This window comes from Chiloscyllium plagiosum, unplaced genomic scaffold, assembly GCF_037043375.1.
Source record: "Chiloscyllium plagiosum isolate Xiang-an unplaced genomic scaffold, Cpla_swu_hap1 HiC_scaffold_27, whole genome shotgun sequence".
NCBI classification, from domain to species: Eukaryota; Metazoa; Chordata; class Chondrichthyes; order Orectolobiformes; family Hemiscylliidae; genus Chiloscyllium; species Chiloscyllium plagiosum.
Window position 1 is genome coordinate 37,945,716 of NW_028270165.1, and position 26,191 is coordinate 37,971,906.

The 26,191-nt window shown below is 48.4% G+C and overlaps 1 protein-coding gene across 1 annotated transcript in view; it reads right to left on the minus strand.

The window, feature by feature from the left end:
- Positions 1 to 727: 727 nt before the first annotated feature.
- LOC148143647 (uncharacterized) overlaps positions 728 to 26,191 on the minus strand; it is a 267,997-nt gene continuing 242,533 nt past the window's right edge. Inside the window, exon 5 of the mRNA XM_087975254.1 lies at positions 728 to 2,176. Coding sequence (XP_087831380.1) covers positions 914 to 2,176 — 1,263 coding nt within the window. The 3' untranslated portion in view covers positions 728 to 913. The remainder of the gene's footprint in view (positions 2,177 to 26,191) is intronic.

Here is a 26,191-nt window from a genome sequence, read left to right on the forward strand (position 1 = left end):
ACCTGTACAAATTGAGGGGTGATAGATTTAAGACAGATGTCAGAGGCAAGTTCTTTATGCAGAGAGTGGTAAGGGCGTGGAATGCCCTACCTGCTAAAGTAGTCAACTCAGCCACATTAGGGAGATTTAAACATTCCTTAGATAAGCGCATGGTTGATTTTGGGATAGTGCAGGGGAACGAACTGAGAATAGTTCACAGGTCAGCGCAACATCGAGGGCCGAAGGGCCTGTTCTGCGCTGTATTGTTCTATGTTCTTTGTTCTATGTTCTAAACTTATTGCAGGAGGCGGAAAGAAATGAGCAGCTTTAAAACAAAAACCTCTTGGAGCTCAAAGCTTTCAATGAGAGTCTGAGCCCGGTGGTAAGTTCAGGTAACCTTTATTGCAACCCAACTTTGTTACAGTTTCAGATTCCCCTGCAAAAAGGCAGAGAAAAAGCAGTTGCTTTTTGAACAGCTCAAGGTGAAAGTGCACACACCACACCTCCCCTGTCCCACCCCCCTCACTGTCTTTACTGCCAGCACCAAGTTGTCCCTTTGTAATTGGATCCTTGGTACAGCCGTAACCCGGAGGAAGTATTGCCTCACTCAGCAATTTCAACCCATACCCTGTCTCCAAGTAAGTTTCTCCCCACTCCTTTGCCAGGAAGGGGCAGTGTAGAGTCAACCAGACTGCTGTGGGTGTGGGGTCACGTGTAGGCCAGACCGGGTAAAGGATGCAGCTGGAACGACTGAGTGAATCCATTCCCACAATGGCGGTTCCCTTCCCTAACAAGGGAGAGAGGGAATCAGATGGGGGCTTTCTCCCCCGCACCACCCCCTCCCTCTGCCATCTGTCGTGGCAGGATTCGAACCCGGGAGTCCCCGGAACCGGGTTGATATTCCAATCGATAATGGCACTCGGCCGTCACTCCTTCAATCCCCCTGCGATGGCAAGTGAACTCGCTGGTGCTTCCGCAGGTTGCAGGAGCGGGTGAAGCCCTTCCCGCACTGAGAGCAGATGAACGGCCTCTCCCCAGTGTGGACCTGCTGGTGGATCAGCAGGTGGGAGGCCTGGTTAAAGGCCTTCCCACATTCGGGGCAGCTGAAGGGCCTCTCCCCGGTGTGGACATGCTGGTGGGTCAGCAGGGTGGAGGAAGTGCTGAAGGCCTTCCCACACTCGATGCAGTTGAAGGGCTTCTCCCCTGTGTGGACACGCTGGTGCCTCAGCAGTGTGGAGACCCGGGTAAAGGCCTTCCCGCACTCTGGGCAGCTGAAGGGCCTCTCCCCTGTGTGGACATGCTGGTGGGACAGCAGGTTGGAGGAAGTGCTGAAGGCTTTCCCACACTCGGTGCAGCTGAAGGGCCTCTTCCCCGTGTGGACCTGCTGATGGGTCAGCAGTGTGGAGACCTGGGTAAAGGCCTTCCTGCACTCTGGGCAGCTGAAGGGCCTCTCCCCCGTGTGGACCCGCTGGTGGCTCTTCAGGGTGGAGGAGCAGGTGAAGCCCTTGCCGCACTGAGAGCAGGTGAACGGCCTCTCCCCCGTGTGGACATGCTGGTGGGTCAGCAGGTTGGAGGAAGTGCTGAAGGCCTTCCCGCACTCGGGGCAGCTGAAGGGCCTCTCCCCAGTGTGGACCAGCTCGTGGCTCCGCAGGTGAGAGGAGCAGGTGAAGCCCTTCCCGCACTGAGAGCAGGTGAACGGCCTCTCCCTCGTGTGGATGCGCTGGTGGGTCAGCAGGGTGGAGGAATTGCTGAAGGCCTTCCCACACTCAGGGCAGGTGAACGGCCTCTCCCTGGTGTGGGTGCGCTGGTGGGTCAGCAGGGAGGAGGAATTGCTGAAGGCCTTCCCGCACTCAGGGCAGCTTAAGGGCCTCTCCCCCGTGTGGTTCTGCTGGTGGGCCAACAGGTGGGAGGAATGTCTGAAGGCCTTCCCGCAGTCGGTGCAGGGGAATGGCCTCTCCCCGGTGTGACTGCGCTGATGAGTCTCCAGGGCAGACGGGACACGGAAGCCTTTCCCACAGTCGCCACACTTCCACGGTTCCTCCACAGGGCGGGATTCCTCAGGTTTCTCCATGGCCACAGCTTCAGCTGCACACAAACAAGTGCAGAGCCCCTCCCTGCCGTGAAATCCCCTTTCCAGGCCGTATAACTGTTTCAGGCTCCACGCACAGTGCGCTGCAACAGTGGGGTCTCTCGTCCAGTCCCACTGATGCTGAAAACGTCCTCAAACAGGAACCAAAAAGCGTTGATCCCTCTCACAGAAATCACAGTCAAAAATCGTTGTGGTCCCGATGGATTGTGTGACTGTCAGACATTGACATCAAAGTGAGGACTGCAGACACTGGAGAGTCAGTCGAAAAATGTGGCGCTGGAAAAGCACAGCAGGTCAGGCAGCATCCAAGGAGCAGGAGAGTCAATGTTTCGGGCATAAGCCCTTCATCCGTTGATTTTGAAACTTCCCTATTCAGATTTTCAAATACTCTGCAAAAAGAGATTACAAAAGTCATCACTGTCAGTGCAGGGTAGAAATTCAGAACAAGCAATTATACTTGCTGTGGAATATTCTTTTGTTGTTCCACAAAATTGAAAGTACCATCCCACACTCTCTTCCCCCTCTGTTCTCACTCCGCTCTAACTAATTCCCCTGTAGGTGCTGATTCAGGATCTGACAGGGGTAGAAAAAGCAAAAACATCAAGACTGACATCTCTCTGAATTTTGGATACCTCCACCTGAAAGTTAATATCTTTCACAACACTGGGATCCTGCTGAGAGTGAGCAGGTCTGATTTTGGGAAGCAAAAAAAAGTGTCAATTCAGGGTAAACCTGCAACGCAGCTTCTTGAGGAAGGACCAGACACAAAATGGTTAATGACCCAGAGAAGGTGGGAGCAAAATGAGACATCAAGGCATTAACACCGACACACTTCAGTCAAACTCTTCTGCTCCCAGTCAGGGCAAAGCATGCTCTGAAAGTCCAGCCTTCACAACCACACTTCTGCTTTCACTGAAGACAATTAGAGTCACACAGCACGGAAACAGACCCTTTGGCCCAACCTGCCCAGATTTCCTAAATTAATCTAGTCACGTTTGCCATCACTTGGCCCCTATATGGGCCGGGTGCTGGCAGCTGGGACTAAATTGGGTTGGCTATCTTGTCAGCAAGGACGGGTTGGACCGAAGGGTCTGTTTCTGTGCCGTACATCTCTATGACTCCCACTTCCTCTGGCAGCTCACGCCATCGCTCAAGCGACTCCATGTTGAAAGCGTCTGATCTGGTGCACCAAATGACACCAGGATAATCTCAGATCATTCCAGATCGCATCGATACTCAGTCAGTGGCTTTCCCAATCAGGATGTTGTACGTGATCAAACAGGTCAGTGGGTAGGCGATCCCCCACATCTTAGTTCAAGTATCTCTACGAGAACTCCCTTGCTGGAGGGTCCCTTGGAGACACTTCAACTGGACTTCATTGAGTTGTAGAAATGAGTTGAGTTGCTATAAATGTGTTTTGCTTATTGCTGATGTCTTTTGTAAGTGGATTGAAGCCTAACCTCCTCCTAACGCTACTGCTGAGACTGTGGCGAAGATTTTGTTTAAGGAAATAATTCCCTGCTTCAGTATACCTGCGTGCATTGGCTCGGACAATGGACCACATTTTGTAGGTAATATTAACGGAGAACTCTGTTCCCAGCTTTGTATTTGTCGGCAACTGCATGGTGCTTATCATCCTCAGGCGGCCGGCATTGTTGAATGTTTTAACCAGATGCAAGACTAAACTTGCCAAATTAATGGCAGAGTGTGGCCTCTCCTGGTTATGCTAATCCCTGTGGCCTTATTCCAGATGCGATCCATGTCTGTGGGCAAGACACGACTGTCTCCAGCTGAGAGTTTCTCTGGTCACTGCCTCCGTACCCCTTGGAACGATTCGGCTCCCTTCTGAGTCCACTTCCACCACATGACCAAAGCAATCATTGGTTATGTTCTTGCTCTAACCAATGTTATGTGTGCCTTTCACTCCCAGGAGCGTGCGGCCTACAGCAATGTTCCCTCCCTTTCAGCCTCGTCACGGGTAGAGCCTGGTTCGTTGGTGCTCGTCAAGAACTGGACTGGCAAAGGTTTCCAACCTCGTTGCGATGGCCCCTTCCAGGTTTTACTTCCCACCCCTATGGCGGTCACAGTCACTGGGCGCTCTGCTTGGGTGCAACTGCACCATTGTAAATTGATTGACCGCACCAAATCAAAAGGGGAGAAGAGGAGGAGAGAATCCTGGAATCCCAACAAAAGGAGTGGACCCTGTCCGGTTGGGTTTTTGAATCTTGCTGCTGTTCTAATGTTAATCTTATTACAGATACTTGAACTAAGAGGAGGGACATGTAGGGGATCGCCTATCTCCTCACCTTTCTGATCACGTACAACATCCTGATGGGGAAAGCCACTAAGTATGGATGCGACCAGGAATGAACAGAGATTATCCACCACCCATGCTGAGGAGATGTCGTCCAGTGCACCGGACCAGATGCCTTTGACGTGTGGAACGTGATGACGATTGATTATTGCAATGGACTCTTACATGAAAAAGACCAGATGGTCCATCTGGCCAGTCGAAATCAGTGGGAGTTACCATGTCGTTACCATGTTTTTTTTATTTTACCTGCAGACGCAAGCCTAGTGAGGATAAAAATGATCAACCCCGTTATTATGGTAAATATTTTAAGGACGCCCAGGAACACCATCCCTTTTTGCAGGACGGGCCAACTCGAGAAAAGGGAAGCCTGATAGGGGAAACTCCTCAATCCACAAACAACTTATTTATGCAGGCCCACAGAACGCTCTTCACCCCAGAGGCAGTAGTATGTTACTCCTCTCTATCGGTAGATGACTTACTTGACCCGTCCCCAGTCCCCGATTCCATTCTATTCGTCAGACTTCCTACTGTCGACCCTGCGAAGAGAAATATCACTTTCCAATACCTCGGGTCTGTGCATACAAACAGCTGGTGTAACACTGGCTGGGGTACAGCAGGCCTTATGCGGCACATGGACCTGGAACGGAATCCTTCCCTTGCGCATTTATAGAATCTTTTCAGAATCTGATACTGTCACCAAGACCATGTACAATAGAGCTGAGGGAGAGCCCAATGGGAACAGCATTCTGAGGACCATTGTCTCCTATACAGTGCGAGTGCTCGAGTCACTTGGCCCATTTTTACAGCGCTCAAGCAACTCCTCTTGCAAAACGTCGACCCTTTACTCCTGTAGACCTGACCAGACCCCCTGCTGTAACATTTCAGTAATCTAGTTTGACAAACTCTCCCTAATATACACCAAACCAGACTATTATTTCTTCAGCTAAGGTAAAGCTACCAATTTCCTTGTCCTGGATGGCAAAGATGTCCCTCATAAGGTCCTTGTTCCCACAACAGTACCTTGTCCTGGCCAGTGGACAAGTCGATGGAACCTCCATCTGAGGAGGATGCAGCGGTCGGTGTCAGCCAACCTTGCTCCAACTGGAAGGATCCCAAGGGACTGGGTGACAATACAGGACACCCGATAGGCTGGGGAATCCAGAATACCCTGGGGTTGGAAGGATCGGCAGGGGTGACAAGTCAACAGAACCGCAATTCCCTCTTTTGCGGCCTGACCATTCAAGGAAATAAGACTAAAGAGGCTCTGGAACAGAGTAAACTGGGATTATCAGACCTGTGTCTTTACTCTATGCAGAATCGGTATGCCTTAGACTATATACTCGTCCGGGAGGGCGAGGTCTGCACCATTGTCCAAGATAAATGCACTATGGGCATTCCCGATCTCACTGGCAATATTAACTAAGATAAAAGAAGAGATCCAGGTATTCCTTGACAGAATGACTGAGGGACCAGTTGGGGAAACTGCAGATCGGGCTCATGGTACAATTGGCTTAGCAATTTAGCTATGTCTGTTTGTCGGTATTGGTATTGTTAGGTGTTTAATTGCTCGGCTTATGAGGTCCCTTAGTGATATAGATTTGCCCCAGAAGATCCTGCTTTTGCGATCCGATGGTTCACCCACACGTGTCGATGGCGATGATAAATATGACCAGATGAGCTGCGAGGATGGTGGTGCCGCTCTGCAGGATGTTGATGGCAGGACCACCTTGAAGGGCATTTGTTTGGACGAGCCTTCTCTTTCAGTGATCGCGGTGCAATCAAAGGGAGGAATGAGGGTGTGTGCATCTGGGTGATAAAGTCTATAGCCTTAAAACTTGTCTTTAAACATTCAGACTAAAATGTAATGCTGAATTATTGAATACATTTACTGCACTAGAAAACAAACAGGCAGGAAGGCTCAGAAAGAGGAGAGAACTTAAAGAGAGGGACACCTGGGCTCACCAAGCGATAACAAGATGCTGTAAGGCAATTAAGAACGTTTACTTTATCATCGGTGAATCTGTGTGAACAGGACACCAAGTGATAACATTTACAGCCGTTCCCTTGTGAAATGAATGATAGTCTTTGAATCTGACCCTGAAACAAGACTCGGTACTATCTATAGCTGTGTAATTAATGGGTGGATCTTGTCCATTATAATGGATTCTTACTACCTCTTGCAAGCGGGGCATTCACAAAATAAATCTTTGCTGTCTTGAGAGTTCAAAAGGACACGAGAGAGAGAGACCATTTTAGGGCTGAGGCTGTTGAATCCCATAGAGAATTAACTCTTCGTGCTTATCTACTAGGGATTGAATTGAATTGCATTTTGGGACTTTATGATGAGAGATTTTTATTCCAGGCTTCCAAAGAGTATGATCTCCAGGACAAACCAAGAGAGAGGCTTTACAGGTCTGAGTTCTCAAAGGATTCCTGAGGGCCACCTCAAATCTCCACTTTAACATGGGAGGTCGGACAAAATGGCTTCTGCTTGGCTAACTCAGTGGGACTGAGTCAGGCAGATACTCACGACTCAGAACAAACAAGAAACCACAGACTGATGTCAATCCAGTGAAAAGAAATTGCAAATTTGAACCTAACCATCAATCGCAGAAGTAACAGTTTAATCCTAACCACCAGACACGACAAATACGATTCCAAGAACAAGTTGTCTACAAGAAATTATGATAGATTAGATTAGATTCCCTACAGTTTGAAACAGGCCCTTTGGCCCAACCAGTCCACACTGACCCTCCAAAGAGTAACCCACCCAGAACCATTTTCCCTCTGACTAATGCACCTAACGCCATGGGCAATTTAGCATGGCCAATACACCTGACCTGCACATCTTTGGACTCTGGGAGGAAACCGGAGCACCCAGAGGAAACCCACGCAGACACGGGGAGAATGTGCAAACTTCACACAGACGGTCACCCAAGGCTGGAATCGAACCTGGGACCCTGGTATTGTGAGGCAGCTGTGCTAACCACTGAGCCACCGTGACGCCCTAGGCTAAGACAAAAATGCATGAGGACCTTGCGGGATCTGATTGGTTGTTACTATGTGATCATGCTCAATGTCTGACTCTAAACAATGTACATAAGTTCTATACAAACTCTGTAAAAGTTGGCGGATTCTTTTGGCACTCTGGGAGTACTCATCGGTGGCCCAGTGATTAGCGCTGCTGCCTCACAGCACCAGGGTCCCAGGTTCGATTCCAGCCTCAGGGGTCTGGCTGTGTGGAGTATGCACCTTCTCCCCATGTCTGCGTGGGTTTCCTCCCACAATCCAAAGATGTGCAGGTTTGGTGAATTGCCTATGCTAAACTGCCCATAATGTTAGGTGCATTAGTTAGAGGGAGATGGGTCTGGCTGGGCTACTCTTCAGAGGATCGGTGTGGACTGGTTGGGCCGAAGGGCCTGTTTCCACACTGTTGGGAATTAATCTAATCCTTCTGGGCTGATCAGAGTCTACCGACCCAGCCATATCAAAGAATAAACTATTGCTTGTATGATTGACAAAGTCACTTCCAGGTGTGTTTATTGACCAATCCCAGAAATCTGAAGATCCGGACGGCAGTCCAGATCAGAACAACCAGATAGGAAATCGTTAATGTCCCCAGGATGTGGGGAGCAAAATAAGACAACAAGGAGTTAACACCAACACCAGGGAGAAACTGAACATACAGATGTGACAAACATTCGTGGCAAGCCAGAATCACAGATGTACAGCACAGAAACAGTCCCTTCAGACCATGCTGACCAGATATCCTAAATCAATCTAGTCCCATTTGCCAGCACTTGGCCCATGTCCCTCTAAATGCTTCCCAATATATACCCATTCATATACCTTTTAGAGGTTGTAATTGTACCAGCAGCCACCACTTCCTCTGGCAGCTCATTCTTTACACACACCACCCTCTGTATTTAGGAGTTGCCCCTTCGGTTTCTTTTAAATCTCACCCTAAACCTATGAGCAATCCCAGATCAAAGATCTTGTCTATTTACCCTTGCCATGCCCCATATTATTTTATACAAGGTTGTAGGGTCACCCCTGTGGGATATAGGTAAAGCAGTGTTACTTCTGCAACCATAATTGCTTCTGCAAGGTAAATGAACTAACGCCAGGGTATAATTGTTTCAGCCAAGAGTGGAGTTAACAAGAATGAAAGCTATGTGAAGGAAATATATAATTGCTTTTGTATTAGCTAAAATGTGCATACATGAAATGTGCCTGCCAACAATGGTAGATGTTACAGACAAACAGATAAGGTGCTGTGAGGGGAGGGGGTGTAGGTTAAGCTAGATATGCTCGTACAAAGTTATAATCATCTGTTTCCTGCTTCTGCAAAAACAAAAAAAAACACAATCAAGGAGGTCAGAAGGCTCAGTGTCGGCGAAAAATGGGAGGAAATGTTGCTTTCGGAAACAAGGAAGCAGCTGGCAGTGAAAGGGGACATACGCTAACACTTTGTTCACGCACAAGGCTGGATAAGGCAAGAAATAGACAAGAGTAATGGGCGCCACCGGGAAAGAATGGAGGGACAAACCGATCTTTTGCGGGTCAGCTTGGAATATCAGGGCGGCGGGGGGGGAGGAACGTGGATGAGGGAAAGAAGCTGAATGTGCGGAGACAAAGTGGAGGAAGAACAGAAGATGCAAAACTTGCTTGAAGCTGCAATGAGGAATATTGCATGTGCTGTAATTGTACCTGTTGCAGTTATTGGTGGAAATCGGGTGCATTTTAAAAATAAAAACAGAAAAGATATCCAGCCCTCCCACTTCCCAATCTCTATCCTTCAGTCCCTCCCCACCTGGCTAACTAAGACACATACCTGAGTTTGCGGAGTCTGCTCCCTCTCTGCATTCACTCTCGTTGCTACAAGTGACCAATTTACCCTCCACCCATCTCTGTCTCCCTCCCAGGATGAAGAGTCGTCAGGAGGGCGGGAGATTCACTTTGAAACTGACAGGGCCACTTCCGCGTTGTGACGTCACAAAGAAACTAGGGGCGGGGCGAGGAAAAGTGACAGCTGAAGGGGCGGGGCATGGCCAACAGCGGGCCGCCGCACCGCGCATGCGCCACGCCTGCAGCAGACGAGGACGAGAAAACACTTTCCAAAAACACCCCTCCCTTCTGAGAATCCCCACAGTGTGGAAGCAGGCCACTCGGCCTCACCGAACCTCCCAAGGGTCACCCACCCACACCCACTCCCACTCCCCTACATTTAACCCTGAATCATGCACCTTACCTGCACATTATGCCTAATTTAGCATGGCCAATCCACACTAACCTGCACATCCCTGGGCACTACAGGTAATTTAGCATGGCCAATCCACCCTAACCTGCACATCCCTGGGCGCTTATGGGTAGTTTAGCACAGCCAATTCACCCTAACCTCCACATCCCTAGGCACTATGGATAATATAGCATGGCCAATTCACCCTCACGTGCACATCCCTAGGCACTATGGGTATTTCAGCATGGCCAATCCACTTTAGATTAGAGTGGTACTGGAAAAGCACAGCAGTTCAGGCAGCATACGAGGAGCAGGAAAATTGACGTTTCGCACAAAAGCCCTTCATCAGGAATAGAGGCAGAGTGCCTGCAGGGTGGAGAAATAAATGAGAGGGGCGCGGGGTTGGGGTTGGGGTTGAGAGAGATAAATTTCAGGTTGTCAGGTGTACGTTGATTTTAAAGAAGGTAAAGGGTCTTTTAAGAAATAGTTTTAAGCAAGGAAATTACTTGTAGCTGACCACAAAAAAAAGGGCAGCAGGGGCATTTCGCAATAAGCTCATAGTTTGTAGGTCCGCTTTTTGGACTATCAAGATATTAAAGGATGATCTCAGAAGTGAGACGGTTCGATAAGATAAGAGGAACTGGACAAAATAACAGGAAGGCTGTAACGAACAAGGACAGCCAAATAAGGCAGATTTAAAGAAAAACAAGAAAAACAAACAAATTAATTAATAAGTATGATAGGCTTAGGCTTGGGTGCAGGGAATTACCAAATGAAGGAATAACGGGTGCAATTAATCACCAAATAAAGGGATAGAATGAAATAGACACTCATAATAGGTTTATTGCTCAGTGTAGGGGTGTCGAGAGAGCCCTCAGAAAAGTATAAAACACTCTGTATTTTACTGTCGGGTATGTCTCTCTTCATACAGTCACCCATCTTGCAAGATGTTTGAATAAATGTGCTGCTTCAGAACTTTTTGACTCGGACTGAAAATTATTGATTAAGTGGGGTTCGTTTCTCACAGCACTATGGGTAATTTAGCATGGCCAATCCACCCTAACATGCACATCCCTGGGCACTATGGGTAATTCAACATGGCCAATCCACTTTTGACGTTTCTGGAAAAGCACAGCAGTTCAGGCAGCATCCGAGGAGCAGGAAAATCGATGTTTCAGGAAAACGTCCTTCATCAGGAATAGAGCCTGCAGGGTGGAGAGATAAATGAGAGGAGGGGTGGGGTTGGGGAGAAAGTAGCGTAGAGTACATTAGGTGAATGGGAGTGGGGATGGAGGGGATAGGTCAGGGAGGAGGGTGGGGGAAGGTAGCAAAGAGTACAATGGATGAATAGGGGTGGGGATGAAGGTGATAGGTCAGGCAGGAGGATGGAGTGGCCTGTTCGGATCCGAACTCTGCTGGTTTAAAGGTGGTCTGGAATCTGTGTAGGATGAGTTGGTTACGGAGACAAGCACTGAGGAAGCAAATGTGGCTGTGGTAGCAAGTCTGTTTCAGGACATGGTTGAAGAGCTTCAGGGCAGAGGAAATGACCTGGAAGTTGCAGTGGGAGAGGGATTCCTTGAGATTCTTGTAGAGAGAGGAGGAAAACTTCTTCAAGGCAGGCATCCTTGCAAGAGGATTCGCTGTAGGGTTAAAATCAACTCGGTAAAAACAAGGACTGCAGATACTAGAAACCAGATTCTAGAATCACACAAGTCCAGGTTGTAGTCCAACAGGCTTCTTTGGAAGCAGTAACTTTTGGAGTGCTGCCTCTTCATCAGGTGGTTGTGGAGGATAAGATCCTAAGACACAATTTAGATCAAAACATTCCAGTGTCCTGCCACTGAAATGGTATATTGAACAAACCTAGATTGTTAAGTCTTCCACCTTTTCAAATAGGTTGCAGATATCATTACAATGTAAACCCCAGAACTTCTTGTTGTCACCTTCTCGAGATAACAAGGTTTTATAGCAAAAGCTCACATCTCAGCTCAGACAATGCATTAAAGGTGTGAGGTCAGAGTCTGCCTGTATCCCAATCTTGAGTCAGACTGATTCTGTTTCCAAAGTCGAATTTACAAACTATTACATGTATTGACTGCCTGCAAATGTTTCCTTAAAAAAAAATGCACATAGAATGTATCTACAAATATACATTCCTCCCCCCCCCCCCCATACACACACACACGCACAAATTTGTTGGGTGAATTCGTACTTGCAGAATTATGTCTTACTTTGCTCAAAAACTGCATGACTCTATGTAAGATTCTGTAAATCAGTTTAACCATTGTGCCACAGACAGTCTCACACAGGGGAGCTCACACCTTCAATACATTATCTGGACTGACACGACACTAATTGGTAAAGTTCACTTGAGGATTTAACTATTTTAAAAGGTTTTGTGATTTACATTTGAAAGAACTGAAACTATCATGGTCATTCGAACAGATGAGAGACTTAACAAACAATCCAGGTCTTTTTCAATATATAGTTTCAGTTACATCACACCATAAACTGTTGCTATAAATTCTGTGTCTTACAATTTTATATTCCACAATCCCCTGATGAAGGAGCTGCACTCCGAAAGCTACTGCTTCCAATTAAACTTGTTGGACAGAATTTCTCAAGTAGGGCACCATACGAATCCTGGGAGACTGTTATTTCTTGTTTACTTTGTAATGAACAAACATTAAGCATGATCCCCTACTTATTTCTAATTTTGTTTCATTTTTCTTGTTTTATTCCCTGCGATGATGTGGGAGAATTGTTAGATTTGGGTCAGCCATTTTGTCACATATTAAAGCCTGGAAACCATTTTGAATCTCAGCTTAGTGTCTGCTTGCTAAAGCTTGTGTTTCCCAGGCTCAGCGGAGACGGTTGGCCTTGCAGCTGTACTGCTTCCTGATAAACAAATTCTTTCCTGACATGGGCCTTTATTTCCATCCCCCACAGTTGGCGAGTCAGGCAGGAGATACCCGGGTCCTGCCAGGTCACCGGCCGATATCCTTTGAGAGATGAAATATAGAGGGTGGTTGCTGCTTTTGTTGTGTCCAAAATAAAGGGGAAAGCTGGCCAGGGACAAAAATGCTGTTAGAAATGATGATACAATTCTCCCTACTCAGTCACAAGATACTAGTGAGAGAACTCAACAGGGTCCTAGTGTCCTGACGTTATGTTGCTGAGAGCACTTGTGCTTTACAAAGTTAGTAATAATGAATTTGCTTACCCCAGGGTTACGAGAGGTGAAACCCTATTTGATAAGCCCAGGACCCACACTGAGGTCCGTGGCATGCTTCAAGGTGCCCCCGATCTGTTTGAGTGCCCAATGTTAGTTTTAATTGGCGAGTAGAAATCTGAAGTATAATTGCTCGCTTCAGGATGTCCAGACATGAATGAATTTGGCATACAGGACACATTGGGCAACTATTAACTGAGACATGTAGAAAGCTGAAGAGTGTTACAGAGAGAGAGACGCGCAGACAGGCAGAGAGAGAGAGGCGCGCAGGCAGAGGGGGGCATAGGCGGGCAGAGAGAGAGGGACGCAGCTAGGCAGAGAGAGAGGGGCGCAGGCAGAGAGAGAGAGAGAAAGAGAAAGAGAGAGAGAGGCACGCAGGGGGGCATAGGCGGGCAGAGACAGAGAGAGGCGCAGGCAGGCAGAGAGAGAGAGAGAGGCGCAGGCAGGCAGAGAGAGAGAGAGAGAGGCGCAGGCAGGCAGAGAGAGAGAGAGAGAGAGGCGCAGGCAGGCAGAGAGAGAGAGAGAGGCGCAGGCAGGCAGAGAGAGAGAGAGAGAGAGAGGCGCAGGCAGGCAGAGAGAGAGAGAGAGAGAGAGGCGCAGGCAGGCAGAGAGAGAGAGAGAGAGAGAGAGAGAGAGGCGCAGGCAGAGAGAGAGAGAGAGAGGCGCAGGCAGAGAGAGAGAGAGAGAGAGGCGCAGGCAGGCAGAGAGAGAGAGCGAGAGGGGCGCAGGCAGGCAGAGAGAGAGAGAGAGAGAGGGGCGCAGGCAGGCAGAGAGAGAGAGAGAGAGAGAGAGAGGCGCAGGCAGGCAGAGAGAGAGAGAGAGAGAGGCGCAGGCAGGCAGAGAGAGAGAGAGAGGCGCAGGCAGGTAGAGAGAGAGAGAGAGAGGCGCAGGCAGGCAGAGAGAGAGAGAGAGGCGCACGCAGGCAGAGAGAGAGAGAGGCGCAGGCAGGCAGAGAGAGAGAGAGGCGCAGGCAGGCAGAGAGAGAGAGAGGCGCGGGCAGGCAGAGAGAGAGAGAGGCGCGGGCAGGCAGAGAGAGAGAGAGGCGCGGGCAGGCAGAGAGAGAGAGAGGCGCGGGCAGGCAGAGAGAGAGAGAGGCGCGGGCAGGCAGAGAGAGAGAGAGGCGCGGGCAGGCAGAGAGAGAGAGAGGCGCGGGCAGGCAGAGAGAGAGAGAGGCGCGGGCAGGCAGAGAGAGAGAGAGAGGCGCGGGCAGGCAGAGAGAGAGAGAGGCGCGGGCAGGCAGAGAGAGAGAGAGGCGCGGGCAGGCAGAGAGAGAGAGAGGCGCGGGCAGGCAGAGAGAGAGAGAGGCGCGGGCAGGCAGAGAGAGAGAGAGGCGCGGGCAGGCAGAGAGAGAGAGAGGCGCGGGCAGGCAGAGAGAGAGAGAGGCGCGGGCAGGCAGAGAGGGAGAGAGGCGCGGGCAGGCAGAGAGAGAGAGAGGCGCGGGCAGGCAGAGAGAGAGAGAGGCGCGGGCAGGCAGAGAGAGAGAGAGGCGCGGGCAGGCAGAGAGAGAGAGAGGCGCAGGTAGGCAGAGAGAGAGGCGCGGGCAGGCAGAGAGAGAGAGAGGCGCAGGCAGGCAGAGAGAGAGAGAGGCGCAGGCAGGCAGGCAGAGAGAGAGAGGCGCAGGCAGGCAGAGAGAGAGAGAGGCGCAGGCAGGCAGAGAGAGAGACGTGCAGTCAGGCAGAGAGAAAGAGAGAGGCGCAGGCAGGCAGAGAGAGAGGCGCCGGCAGGCAGAGAGAGAGGCGCAGGCAGGCAGAGAGAGAGAGAGAGAGGCGCAGGCAGGCAGGCAGAGAGAGAGAGAGAGGCGCAGGCAGAGAGAGAGAGAGGCGCAGGCAGGCAGGCAGAGAGAGAGGCGCAGGCAGGCAGGCAGAGAGAGAGAGGCACAGGCAGGCAGAGAGAGAGAGAGAGGCGCAGGCAGGCAGAGAGAGAGAGAGAGGCGCAGGCAGGCAGAGAGAGAGAGAGGCGCAGGCAGGCAGAGACAGAGAGAGGTGCAGGCAGGCAGAGAGAGAGAGAGGCGCACGCATAGCAGAGAGAGAGAGAGGCGCAGGCATAGCAGAGAGAGAGAGAGGCGCAGGCATAGCAGAGAGAGAGAGGCGCAGGCAGGCAGAGAGAGAGAGAGGCGCAGGCAGGCAGAGAGAGAGAGAGAGAGGCGCAGGCAGGCAGAGAGAGAGAGAGAGAGGTGCAGGCAGAGAGAGAGAGAGACGTGCAGGCAGGCAGAGAGAAAGAGAGAGGCGCAGGCAGGCAGAGAGAGAGAGAGGCGCAGGCTGGCAGAGAGAGAGAGAGAGAGAGGCGCAGGCAGGCAGAGAGAGAGAGAGAGAGGCGCAGGCAGGCAGAGAGAGAGAGAGAGAGAGGCGCAGGCAGGCAGGCAGAGAGGGAGAGAGAGAGGCGCAGGCAGGCAGGCAGAGAGAGAGAGAGAGAGAGAGAGAGAGGCGCAGGCAGGCAGAGAGAGAGAGGCGCAGGCAGGCAGAGAGTGAGAGAGGCGCAGGCAGGCAGAGAGAGAGGGAGGCGCAGGCAGGCAGAGAGAGAGAGAGGCGCATGCAGGCAGAGAGAGAGAGGCGCAGGCAGGCAGAGAGAGAGAGAGGCGCAGGCAGGCAGAGAGAGAGAGAGGCGCAGGCAGGCAGAGAGAGAGAGAGGCGCAGGCAGGCAGAGAGAGAGAGAGGCGCAGGCAGGCAGAGAGAGAGAGGCGCAGGCAGGCAGAGAGAGAGAGAGAGGCGCATGCAGGCAGAGAGAGAGAGAGAGGCGCAGGCAGGAAGAGAGAGAGAGAGAGGCGCAGGCAGGCAGAGAGAGAGAGGCGCAGGCAGGCAGAGAGAGAGAGAGAGAGAGAGAGGCGCAGGCAGGCAGAGAGAGAGAGAGAGAGGTGCAGGCAGAGAGAGAGAGAGACGTGCAGGCAGGCAGAGAGAAAGAGAGAGGCGCAGGCAGGCAGAGAGAGAGAGAGAGAGAGGCGCAGGCAGGCAGAGAGAGAGAGAGAGGCGCAGGCAGGCAGAGAGAGAGAGAGAGAGGCGCAGGCAGGCAGAGAGAGAGAGAGAGAGGCGCAGGCAGGCAGGCAGAGAGAGAGAGAGAGAGAGAGGCGCAGGCAGGCAGGCAGAGAGAGAGAGAGAGAGGCGCAGGCAGGCAGGCAGAGAGAGAGAGAGAGAGGCGCAGGCAGGCAGAGAGAGAGAGAGAGGCGCAGGCAGGCAGAGAGTGAGAGAGGCGCAGGCAGGCAGAGAGTGAGAGAGGCGCAGGCAGGCAGAGAGTGAGAGAGGCGCAGGCAGGCAGAGAGAGAGAGAGGCGCAGGCAGGCAGAGAGAGAGAGAGGCGCAGGCAGGCAGAGAGAGAGAGAGGCGCAGGCAGGCAGAGAGAGAGAGAGGCGCAGGCAGGCAGAGAGAGAGAGAGGCGCAGGCAGGCAGAGAGAGAGAGGCGCAGGCAGGCAGAGAGAGAGAGAGAGGCGCAGGCAGGCAGAGAGAGAGAGAGGCGCAGGCAGGCAGAGAGAGAGAGAGGCGCAGGCAGGCAGAGAGAGAGAGAGAGGCGCGGGCAGGCAGAGAGAGAGAGAGAGGCGCAGGCAGGCAGAGAGAGAGAGAGAGGCGCAGGCAGGCAGAGACAGAGAGAGGTGCAGGCAGGCAGAGAGAGAGGCGCAGGCAGGCAGAGAGAAGAGGCGCAGGCAGGCAGAGAGAGAGAGAGGCCAGGCAGGCAGAGAGAGGCGCAGGCATGGAAATAGACACAGAAAAAAAAGAGACAGAGAGCCGCAGGCAGGCAGAGAGAGTGTGTTTGTTAACCACCTCCTTGCCTGGTCAGCCTTTTTCCCTGTCTACAACTTGCTTTCATAGAATCACCTCACGTACATTGTTCTGAATATTGTCTAATAAGAGTAGATGTATTTAGTAGATGAATCAAACCATCCCAATGACTGAAACAGCTGACACTCTAATATTGGACAAGTGGTAAATATTTGCATCAGTTAACCAAAACTCTTCAGAGCTTACATTCATGGGTACGCCAAGCCTCAGCATTAGGACTGGGGCATATTGGAGCTGAGATGGAAAGGCCCGTTCCTAGTCCTGCTGGGTTACCCGGTCAGCAGTCAAGGTCAAGGGGAGGCCGCATGGACACACACAACACAATGCAAACGAGCGCCACCTCCTGGAGGAACACCAGAAGACCCCGTCAGAGACACATCTTCAGCCTTCATCCGTTAATGGCTCAGCCTGATCATTCTGCCTTTCACTGCACTATTCCTTATCTTTCTTTCACTAACTATGTTTGATTGGGCCTGATAACCTCTAGTAAACAGGAATTACAGTTTAATACTTTTTTTTAATGCTTTTTTTTAGGTCAACCACTCTAGCTGCTAGGTATGTGCCCATATCCCTATCCATCCTGAACTCGTACCAAGCGAGCCCTAATGGAGTTTGAGCAACTTGCAGCTTTCTTTTCCCCTGCCTTTGGAACTCCTCGACTGGAAATCAAAGTCACCCCGCAGACAATCCTGTGCTCGGCTCAGTTCTCTGATGTGGCCCTCCTCTCCAGCGATCTCCCAATTGCTGAGATTTCTCATTCCTGATGAAACCCCTGATGATGATTCCCAATCCCTGGAGCCTTCTGCCCCTGTCCTTACTGAACCCGAGGACTATCAGTCCGATCTCCAAGCACCAACCCCTGACAATCCCCCTGGCTCTGGGTATAATCCCCCTTTTTGCTGACACCCACAATCTCTTCTTTTTAATAAAAAGGAGGGATTGTGGGAGAATTTGATCAAAATTGACAAAACTGCATGGAAGCCATTTTGTCGCAAAGCAATGTTTGCAGTAAAATGTAGCCTGTTAACATAATGCTATCTGAGCCCTGGCTGAGGAATTCTGGTTTGATAGCCTGACCTTGCAGCTGCAGGCTGTCTCTGCTCTTCAGGCCATTAGACTGTGCTGCTTCATAGAATGATGGATTGGTTCTCTCTGTCCCTTATCGGTAATTCGAGCCTAGCTGAACCTGCAGCATAAGATAACATTCAGTTTTGTAGACATTAAGAAATTTAGGTCTCGACAATGTATGTGAACCTTACGACTGCCCCTCAGTTGCATAATTAATGGAGAGTGGGGCTTGTGTTTTACCATAAAACTTGTAACATTCTGTATTTTATTGGAATACGTCAGACTTTGTTTTAAACTAAGAGGTATTCCCCAATGGCAATGAATAAAGCTAGTTAATTGCTCAAGGTCTCCTCTCCTGACTACTTTGCTTTAAACGATTTGACACACGAGTTACTTTGCCCCAATACTAATAGTTACATTGAAGGGAGAGAGAATTCCTCAAGTAGGACCCTATCAGAATCCTGGGTGAGCCCTATTTCTGGTAGATTGTGGTGTGGCTTTCGATTGACTGAATGTTTTCTTGTTCTGGAAGCTGTAAAAGAGGCGTGAAAGCTTCTACAGAAGTCCAGCAAAGCTGAGAACAGACCGACATCTTACTCTGTGGGAACAGGGAGATCAGAGGACGGAGAAATCAGGCCCTGAAACCCAAGCTGACACCAGACTACCGTGTGATCAGTGCTTTGATGAGCAGTGCCAACCCTCTGCCTTTACCTCGCTTCCTATCTGACTACACCTCAATATTCAGGATCCAATCCTTGCCATCCTGAAGCCATGTCTCTGTGAGGAGTCTCAGACCATAATTATTCACTTCAATGTGTGCAGTTAATTCATTCACTTTTGTTACAATGCAGCACACATTCAGACTCACCATGTATCATTTCAGTTTTTGTGACATTAGTATCCAGGTTCGATTGCTGATACATTTACTCTCCTTGTCCCTTTCTATTGTTCTCTGATGTTCATTTTCCACATCACTACATTGCTCACTGGCCTCGATTTGGATTGGCCATACTAAATTGGCCACAGTGTCCAGGGATGTGCAGGTTTGGTGGGTTAGCCATGGGAAATGCAGGGTTACAGTTTCATAGTAATAGAAGCAGGAGTAGGCCATTTGACCAATCCAGCCTGCTCTGCCATTCATTAAGATCAGGGCTGATCTATCCATTGTCCCAGCTACCCTTAATTCCCAGACTCAACAGAGACAGTCTGCCTTGCAGCTGTACTGCTACCTGATAAACAAATTCTTTCCTTGCATGGGAATATCTTTCTCTTTGCAAGGACCTATTGTACACATCAGCTACTAACCAACACTGTCCAGACACTACGTGACTGGGTAAAGTGTCTCAGTTTACTCAATTTCCTGCAATTAACAGTTTGCTAATTGTTAAATGATTGTAACCTACAGAATCACACAACTCTGTTTCTCGTCGGAGTGACTTGAGACTATTAGGTCGACTTGGCTCTCCCCGTGAGTTCAAAATAAACAGTCAATAACTTACGGTTTGTGTGTCATGATTACTTATCCAATACTTATTGGACTACTACGAGCAAGTCACCCACAGCATAATCCACTTCCATCCCCAACATGGATTAAGAGGCCATCCTTTTTTGCCAGACAAGTAAATGTGTCATGCTCAGGAAACAAAGCCTGTCAAACATTAACAGGCACAGATCTAGACCAACCTTTTCCAGAGTCTGTCCCTTCACCTCAATTGACTTTCTTTTTCCCTCAGCTCCTACAAACCAACAGCTGAACCCAAGGATGAGAAAAGAAATGGGAAAGAGGGCGAGAAAAGAGAGTGCGGTACTCCCAGATGTTAAACAGAGAAAGGAAGTTGCAGTCTGGACTGAAGCTCAATCTTCATTCAGAGAGAGAGGAGCAACAGCAACTTCAGAAGCTCATGGTCGAACTTCCGCATTCAGACAATGGCTGGGGTTCTGATTGGCAGGAGGACCAGGCCCCTTCCGGACAGATTCAACTGGCCAAAGCCAAAAGGAGGAAAAAAGGGGAGAGCCACAATTTTGTTTCACTTCCCCACCCCTGACTCTACATAACCGCGCATGTTCCTCGCTATTCTCCTTACCCTCACCACTCATGATTTTTTAAATCTCAGTAAGGTCATCCCTCAACCTCCTCCATTCCAGTGAAAAAATCCCAGCCTCTCCCTATAACTCAAACCCTCCATTCCTGGCAACGTCAAAGTAAATCTTTACCGAACCGTCTCTAATAATATTCTTCCTATTACAGGGTGACCAGAACTGTACTCAGTACTCTAAACAAAATGGCCTCACCAACATCCTGTACAACCTCAACATAGAACAAAGAAAATTTACAACCCAGGAACAGGCCCTTCAGCCCTTCAAGCCTAAGCCGATCCAAATCCCCTGTCTAAACCTATTGCACAATTTCTGAATCTGTATCCCTCTGCTCTCCCCCTACTCATGCATCTGTACAGATGCACGTTTTTAAAAAAAAAGATATTTTTATTGAAAATTTAACATGTTTTTACCAGTTTACAAGTAAAAAAAGCACAAGTACGAACACTAATATACAATTAAATCTTAAATAAATAGCCAAAACTTGTGAAACAAAAAGAGATATAAAAAAGAAAAAGACAAAACTCAACTAACTACGAATCTAACCTATAACTAACCAGAGTGTATGATCAAATATCTTACATTAGTCAAAAGAAAAAAGGATAACATGGTAATGAAGTAGTGAAATACATGCTCGTAATGAGTTAACATAAGTTGTAATAAAACCCGTATTCATGCGGGATTCCTCTCCCAAGGGACCAGCCAGAACTGTTACCTCAACTAAATGAAAGCCCTTGAAAGAATGGCCGAAATATCTGTATCTATGTAATTCAAAAAGGGCTGCCACATTTTATACAATAATTCAGTTTTTTGGTGCACCATATTTGGAAGGAAGTCAAGAGGAATACATTCCATGATTAATCTGTGCCAATTTGGAAGTCCTAGAGGGCCCTCAGCCACCCAGTTTACCAAGATATTTTTCCTTTCATAGAAGGAGAGAATGGAAAATAATTTCCTCCCGTGCACATCCACAGAAGGTAAGCTTGAGAAGCCCAGAAGAGGAGATACTGGATCTACTGTAATTTCCATTCCCAAGATTTCTGTCAGGGCGTTTACTACTTCGGTCCAGTATTTGAGGATCTTATGGCATGTCCATAAGCGGTGTGTAAGAATGCCCACCTCTATTTTACATTTGGAACGCATTGCAGATGCTCCTAAATTTTGCCAATCGTTCCGGGGCCATATGGGCCCTATGAAGTATCATTAACTGAATGGCCTGGGTTCTGTTACAAACGGAGATTTTGTTTTGGCATTTTCCCAGATGTCATTCCACATTTCTGTAGAAATTTCCAGTCCCAAATCCTGATCCCATGTTCTAAGCAGACGGTCCATGTTTTCCGACACATCATCACGTAATAAATGATAAAGAGTGCTGACCGAGGGTACACCCATTGGCCACAACAATCTACGTTCTCTATCTGATTTATAAAGAACATCTAATAACGCAGTCATCTTCTGTATGTAGTCTCGAATGTAGAAGTATCGAAAGAGGTCTCCGTTAGGTAATCCAAATTTCTGATGCAGCTGTTCAAAAGACATCAGGACCCCCTTCTCAAACAGATCCCCTAAACAGGAGATACTGCTGGATCTCCAGGATTTGAATGTGGCATCTATAAGCCCCGATTGAAAACCCCATGCCCCCACTATAGGAGTATAGGGGGATGTTTTTTTGTGAATTACCCTCGTTTTGCTGCATTATATTCCAAGGTATTGTAGGGTTTCTACAGTGGCTCGTAATGATTTTCATCTGATCTAAAAATAAGAGGTTAATAAGAGGGCACTGTACTTGAGAAGCCTCGATGTCCACCCAGATTGGGTCATGTCTGACCCGCAATCAATCAGCTATGTAGCTTAACTGAGACTTCCTAAAGTCTGAAAAATACAGCCCTCCCCCCTTGCCTGTGGAAGTTGTAGCTTCCTTAACTTAATGAGGGGCCGTCTAGGATTCCAGATGAAAGAACCCAGCCAACCATACAATTTGCGGAGTGCCGTCCTCGGCAGCATCACCGGAAGCATTCTCATAGGGTATAAGAGACGGGGCAAGACATTCTTTTTTAATTAGGGCTATTCTACCTAGCCAGGAAATTGGAAGGTCTCCCCAACGTTGAAGGTCCTGTCTTACCCTTTCCAATAGATGCACAAAATTGGCCTTGGATAGCTGGCCAAATACTGGGGTAATAAAAATGCCCAAGTATAAGAAACCCTCCAGAAACCAACGAAAGGGGAAGTGGGATCGGTCCAATAAGTGGGACATACTAGTGAGGCATGCCTCTGATTTTGAAAAATTAATTTTGTAGCCTGAAAATGCATTAATAACTTGGATGGAGAGGGGCTCGGACATCAGAGGATTACTAAGAAAAAGGAGATCATTTACATATAGGGTAATTTTATGTTTACCTGTACCAACCCTCGGGGCCGTTATATTAGAGTCAGCCCCTATCGCTTCCGCCAGTGGTTCAATTATTAGCTCGAATAGCAACGGAGAGAGAGGACATCCCGGACAGCAGCCCCTACCCACACTGAAGCTACCTGAGCCTAATCCATTGGTGATCACAACTGCTTTGGGATCATTATACAGTGTTGAGACCCATTTGGCAAATACATTTCCAATGCCAAACCTTTCCAATGTATAGAACAGGTATGACCATTCAACCCTGTCAAATGCCTTCTCCGCGTCCAAAGAGACTACTATTCCTGGTATTTTTTCCTGATGACAGACTTGATTCACATTCAAGACCCTTCTAATATTATTAGATGATCTACGGCCCTTAATAAATCCAGTCTGCTCCTCTTTTCTAGCCCTCTCTAGCCTCAATGCTAATGTTTTAGAGAGAATTTTAAAATCTACAGTTAGCAAGGATATTGGTCTGTATCATGCACAATCTTCTGGATCCTTTCCTTTTTTGAGAATAAGGGAGATATTCATCTTTTTACTAAAGGCAGGAGGCAGCCCTGACTTATATGAGTAGTTATACATGTCCATAAGTGGGCCAGCTAATACTCCTGTGAACTCTTTGTAAAATTCAACCTGAATGCCCTCTGGGCCAGGTGCCTTACTGCTCTGAAGTTGCCTGATTGTGTCAAGTATTTCCTGGGTTGTTGGGGGAGCATTCAGGACCGATACCTGTTCCGGGATTAAGTCCGGAAAGGCCAGGCTTTTAAAAAAGGACTGCTTCCTCCTGGCTCTATCTTCACAATCCTGCGATCAGAATAAAACTTTCTGAAGATTGTGTTGATCCCTTTATGATGTGAGTCAGAGTACCAGCACTTCCCTGATAGCTGTGATAGCTTGAGGGGCCCTTTTTTTTCCTTGCAAGAAATGCGAAGTATCTACCAGGTTTATCGCTAAATTCATATAATCTTTGTTTTGCAAATAATATTTCCCTCTTTGCCATTTGGGTGAAGTCGGTATTCAGAGCTGTCCTAAGGGTCATAACCCTTTGTAATTTGGCAATGGAAGGTCTGTCAGCGTATGCTGTTTCAGCTGCTTTTAAGCAAGCAGCAAGTAGATGCTGTTGTTCTCCCTTTAATTTTTTCTGGGTCACCGAGTATGAAATGATCAGACCTCGCGCATATGCTTCAATAGTCTCCCACATCATTGACGGGTTACTAGCCGTACCTGAATTAATTTCCAAGAAAGCTTTAAATTCTTGAGAAAAATATTTTGCAAATTTACTATAATCCATACGCCAATGTCAGGGGGATGCCTCATTGTTCCTAGCCTTGATTTCCATGTACACAGCAGCGTGATCAGAAATTATCATATCACCTATTTTACAGGATGATATGGAATTTAAAAAAGTCGAGGGGGCAAAAAACATGTCAATTCTAGTATGACATTTATGTCGATTAGAGTTAAAAGAGAAATCTCTGCCGTGCGGGTGGAGGCACCTCCACACATCTATTAATCCTAATTCTTGATTCAAATCCGCCAATTGTCTAGATCTGGGGGATACACCCGCAGTACTCTTGGGTATCCTGTCTATTTCCGGCTCCATAATGCAATTCAAGTCTCCCCCTATAATTGTATGACGAGCACCAAGAACCATCAGTTTGGAGAAGGCTTCCGTTATAAATTTGAAAGGATGTGCCAGGGGACAAAACTGGTTTAAAATCCCATATTCCTCTCCATTTATAAGGGCTTTAATTAGTATTTATCGTCCAGATTCATCTTTTATCTGACTTAGGATTTCGAAAGGGAGATTCTTCCAAATAAGAATGACTACTCCCCTACATTTTGAGCTGAAGGAAGAAAAGAAGGCCTGATCAAATCCACCCTGTTGTAATTTCAAGTGTTCTTTATCCAATAAATGGGTCTCCTGTAGAAGAGCTATATCAACCCTTTCTTTTTTGAGGTTTGGTAATATTTTCTTCCTTTTGATTGGAGAATTACTCCCCTTGACATTCCAGGTGCACCATTTAAGCGAATGACACACCATAATCGTCCAGGCAAGTCCGAGACCCCCGGGAGGAGAAACCCCATCCAAAACACCCTGAGCTTGGACCATAGAAAATTCACAAAAAGAGAGATTCTTTATAACACTCACACTAATATAATAAAAAACGATTTCTAAATTAAAAAAATAACATGTTTAAACAGAGATTTTTCCCCACGTTTCCGGGGGAATCACTTCCTTTCCGAAAACCCATCAGATCCTCTCCCGACCAGTGCCCCACCCTCGACCCAGGTACTCCATAATAAAGTGAAGAAAATTCAAGTGTGTGACCAAGCTAAAGTTAACAATGAGTACCCTACCCTCCTGCCCCTCCCCACACACCCACATCAACACCTACATATATTTGGTGATGTTAATACCACGTATAAACATAAAACTATAAAATTACAGTCTCAGCAGATAATAATTAATTAGGGTAATACAAAATAACAGGGGGAAAACAACCCAGCTTTAAAAGAAAGAAAACAAATAAGACAAAGCAGAGACCCCTCCTCACCTAAATCTACTAGACCACCCAGTCTATATATATTTACAAAAAAAGAGAGGAGAAAATCGCAGAGTGGAGAACAGATAAGCCCGCCCCTCCCTACTCCCTGGAGATAATATTAAGTAATAAAAGAGAAAAAAAAAAAGGTGAACCAGAGAAAGGGGAGGGCAGAACAACATCATTCACCACACGAGTGAACTCTTACAATTTATCTAAGAGAGTCCAAACATTCCTTGGCCTTCTCCGGCGATCCAAAGTTATACACGGACCCTTCGTGGCTAAAACATAGCGCTGCTGGGTAGCACTGAATGTTTAAATCCCTTAAACGCCCTCCTCTTTTGGACCAGAGCTGGGGGAAAGTCCTGAAATAGCATAATCTTGGATCCTTTGTAAATCATGGCTTGGGGATCTTTCCCAAGATTTCTGGAAGCTTCCAGGAGCATCGGCTTCTCCAAAAAGCACTGCAGCCAGAACAGGACCGGGTGGGGGCGCTGGTCCAAGCCTGGCCTGTGTATTGCAACCTGGTGGGCCCATTCTACCCTGACCTGGCCTGATCCAGCCTCCAGATTCAATAACTGTGGAAGCCACTGCTCCAGAAACGTCGTAAACTGGCCTTCCTCTTCCCGTTCGGGAAGGCCCAGCAAACAAATATTTTCTCGACGACCTCGATTTTTGAGGTTGTTGATGTGATCTTCTTAGGCCCGGATTCGCTGTTCGAGAGTCCAGACCCGACCCACGGCTGATTCTGCAGCAGCCTCGGAGGTCGCAACCTTTAGCTCCGACCCTCCGACTCGATGTTCGATTCTTTCAATATCTCGCTTGTGCTTCTGCAGCGTGACCGAGAGCGACTCCCACCTGCTCTATGAAGATGGCGATCTCCTCTTCAAGCTTAGAAATCACTGCAACAAGGCTCACCACCATAGTTACGTCCCCGGGGGCAGCTGCGGACGCCTCTGCTGCAGCTGGAGTGGGGTTCCTATGTGCTGCGAGCATTCTTTCCTTTAGTCATTTTAATGAGGCACTAAATTGCTCAGGTTTGGTGCAAAATAACTAGCTGTATTCAAATAAAAGCTATTTAAATGATTTGGCAGGTGTGGTGGAGGCAGGCAGCCCACTTTGCCTGAGTCTTGGACAGAGCACGACAGACTCAGACTTGCTGGGTCGCCACCATCTTGGATCTCTCCTGCCCAGATGCACCTTAAATGAATCTACCATCCCTGCCTCTACTTCTGTTGGCAATGCATTCCAGACATCTATCACCCTCTGAGTAAAGTACTTTCTGTGTGCATCTCCAACATAATGTCCCAACTCCTGTACTCAGCATGTGAACAATGAATTCTGGATTAGTGGTGCTGGAAGAGCACAGCAGTTCAGCCAGCATCCGAGGAGCAGTAAAATCGACGTTTCGGGCAAAAGCTCTTCATCAGGAATAAAGGCAGAGAGCCTGAAGCATGGAGAGATAA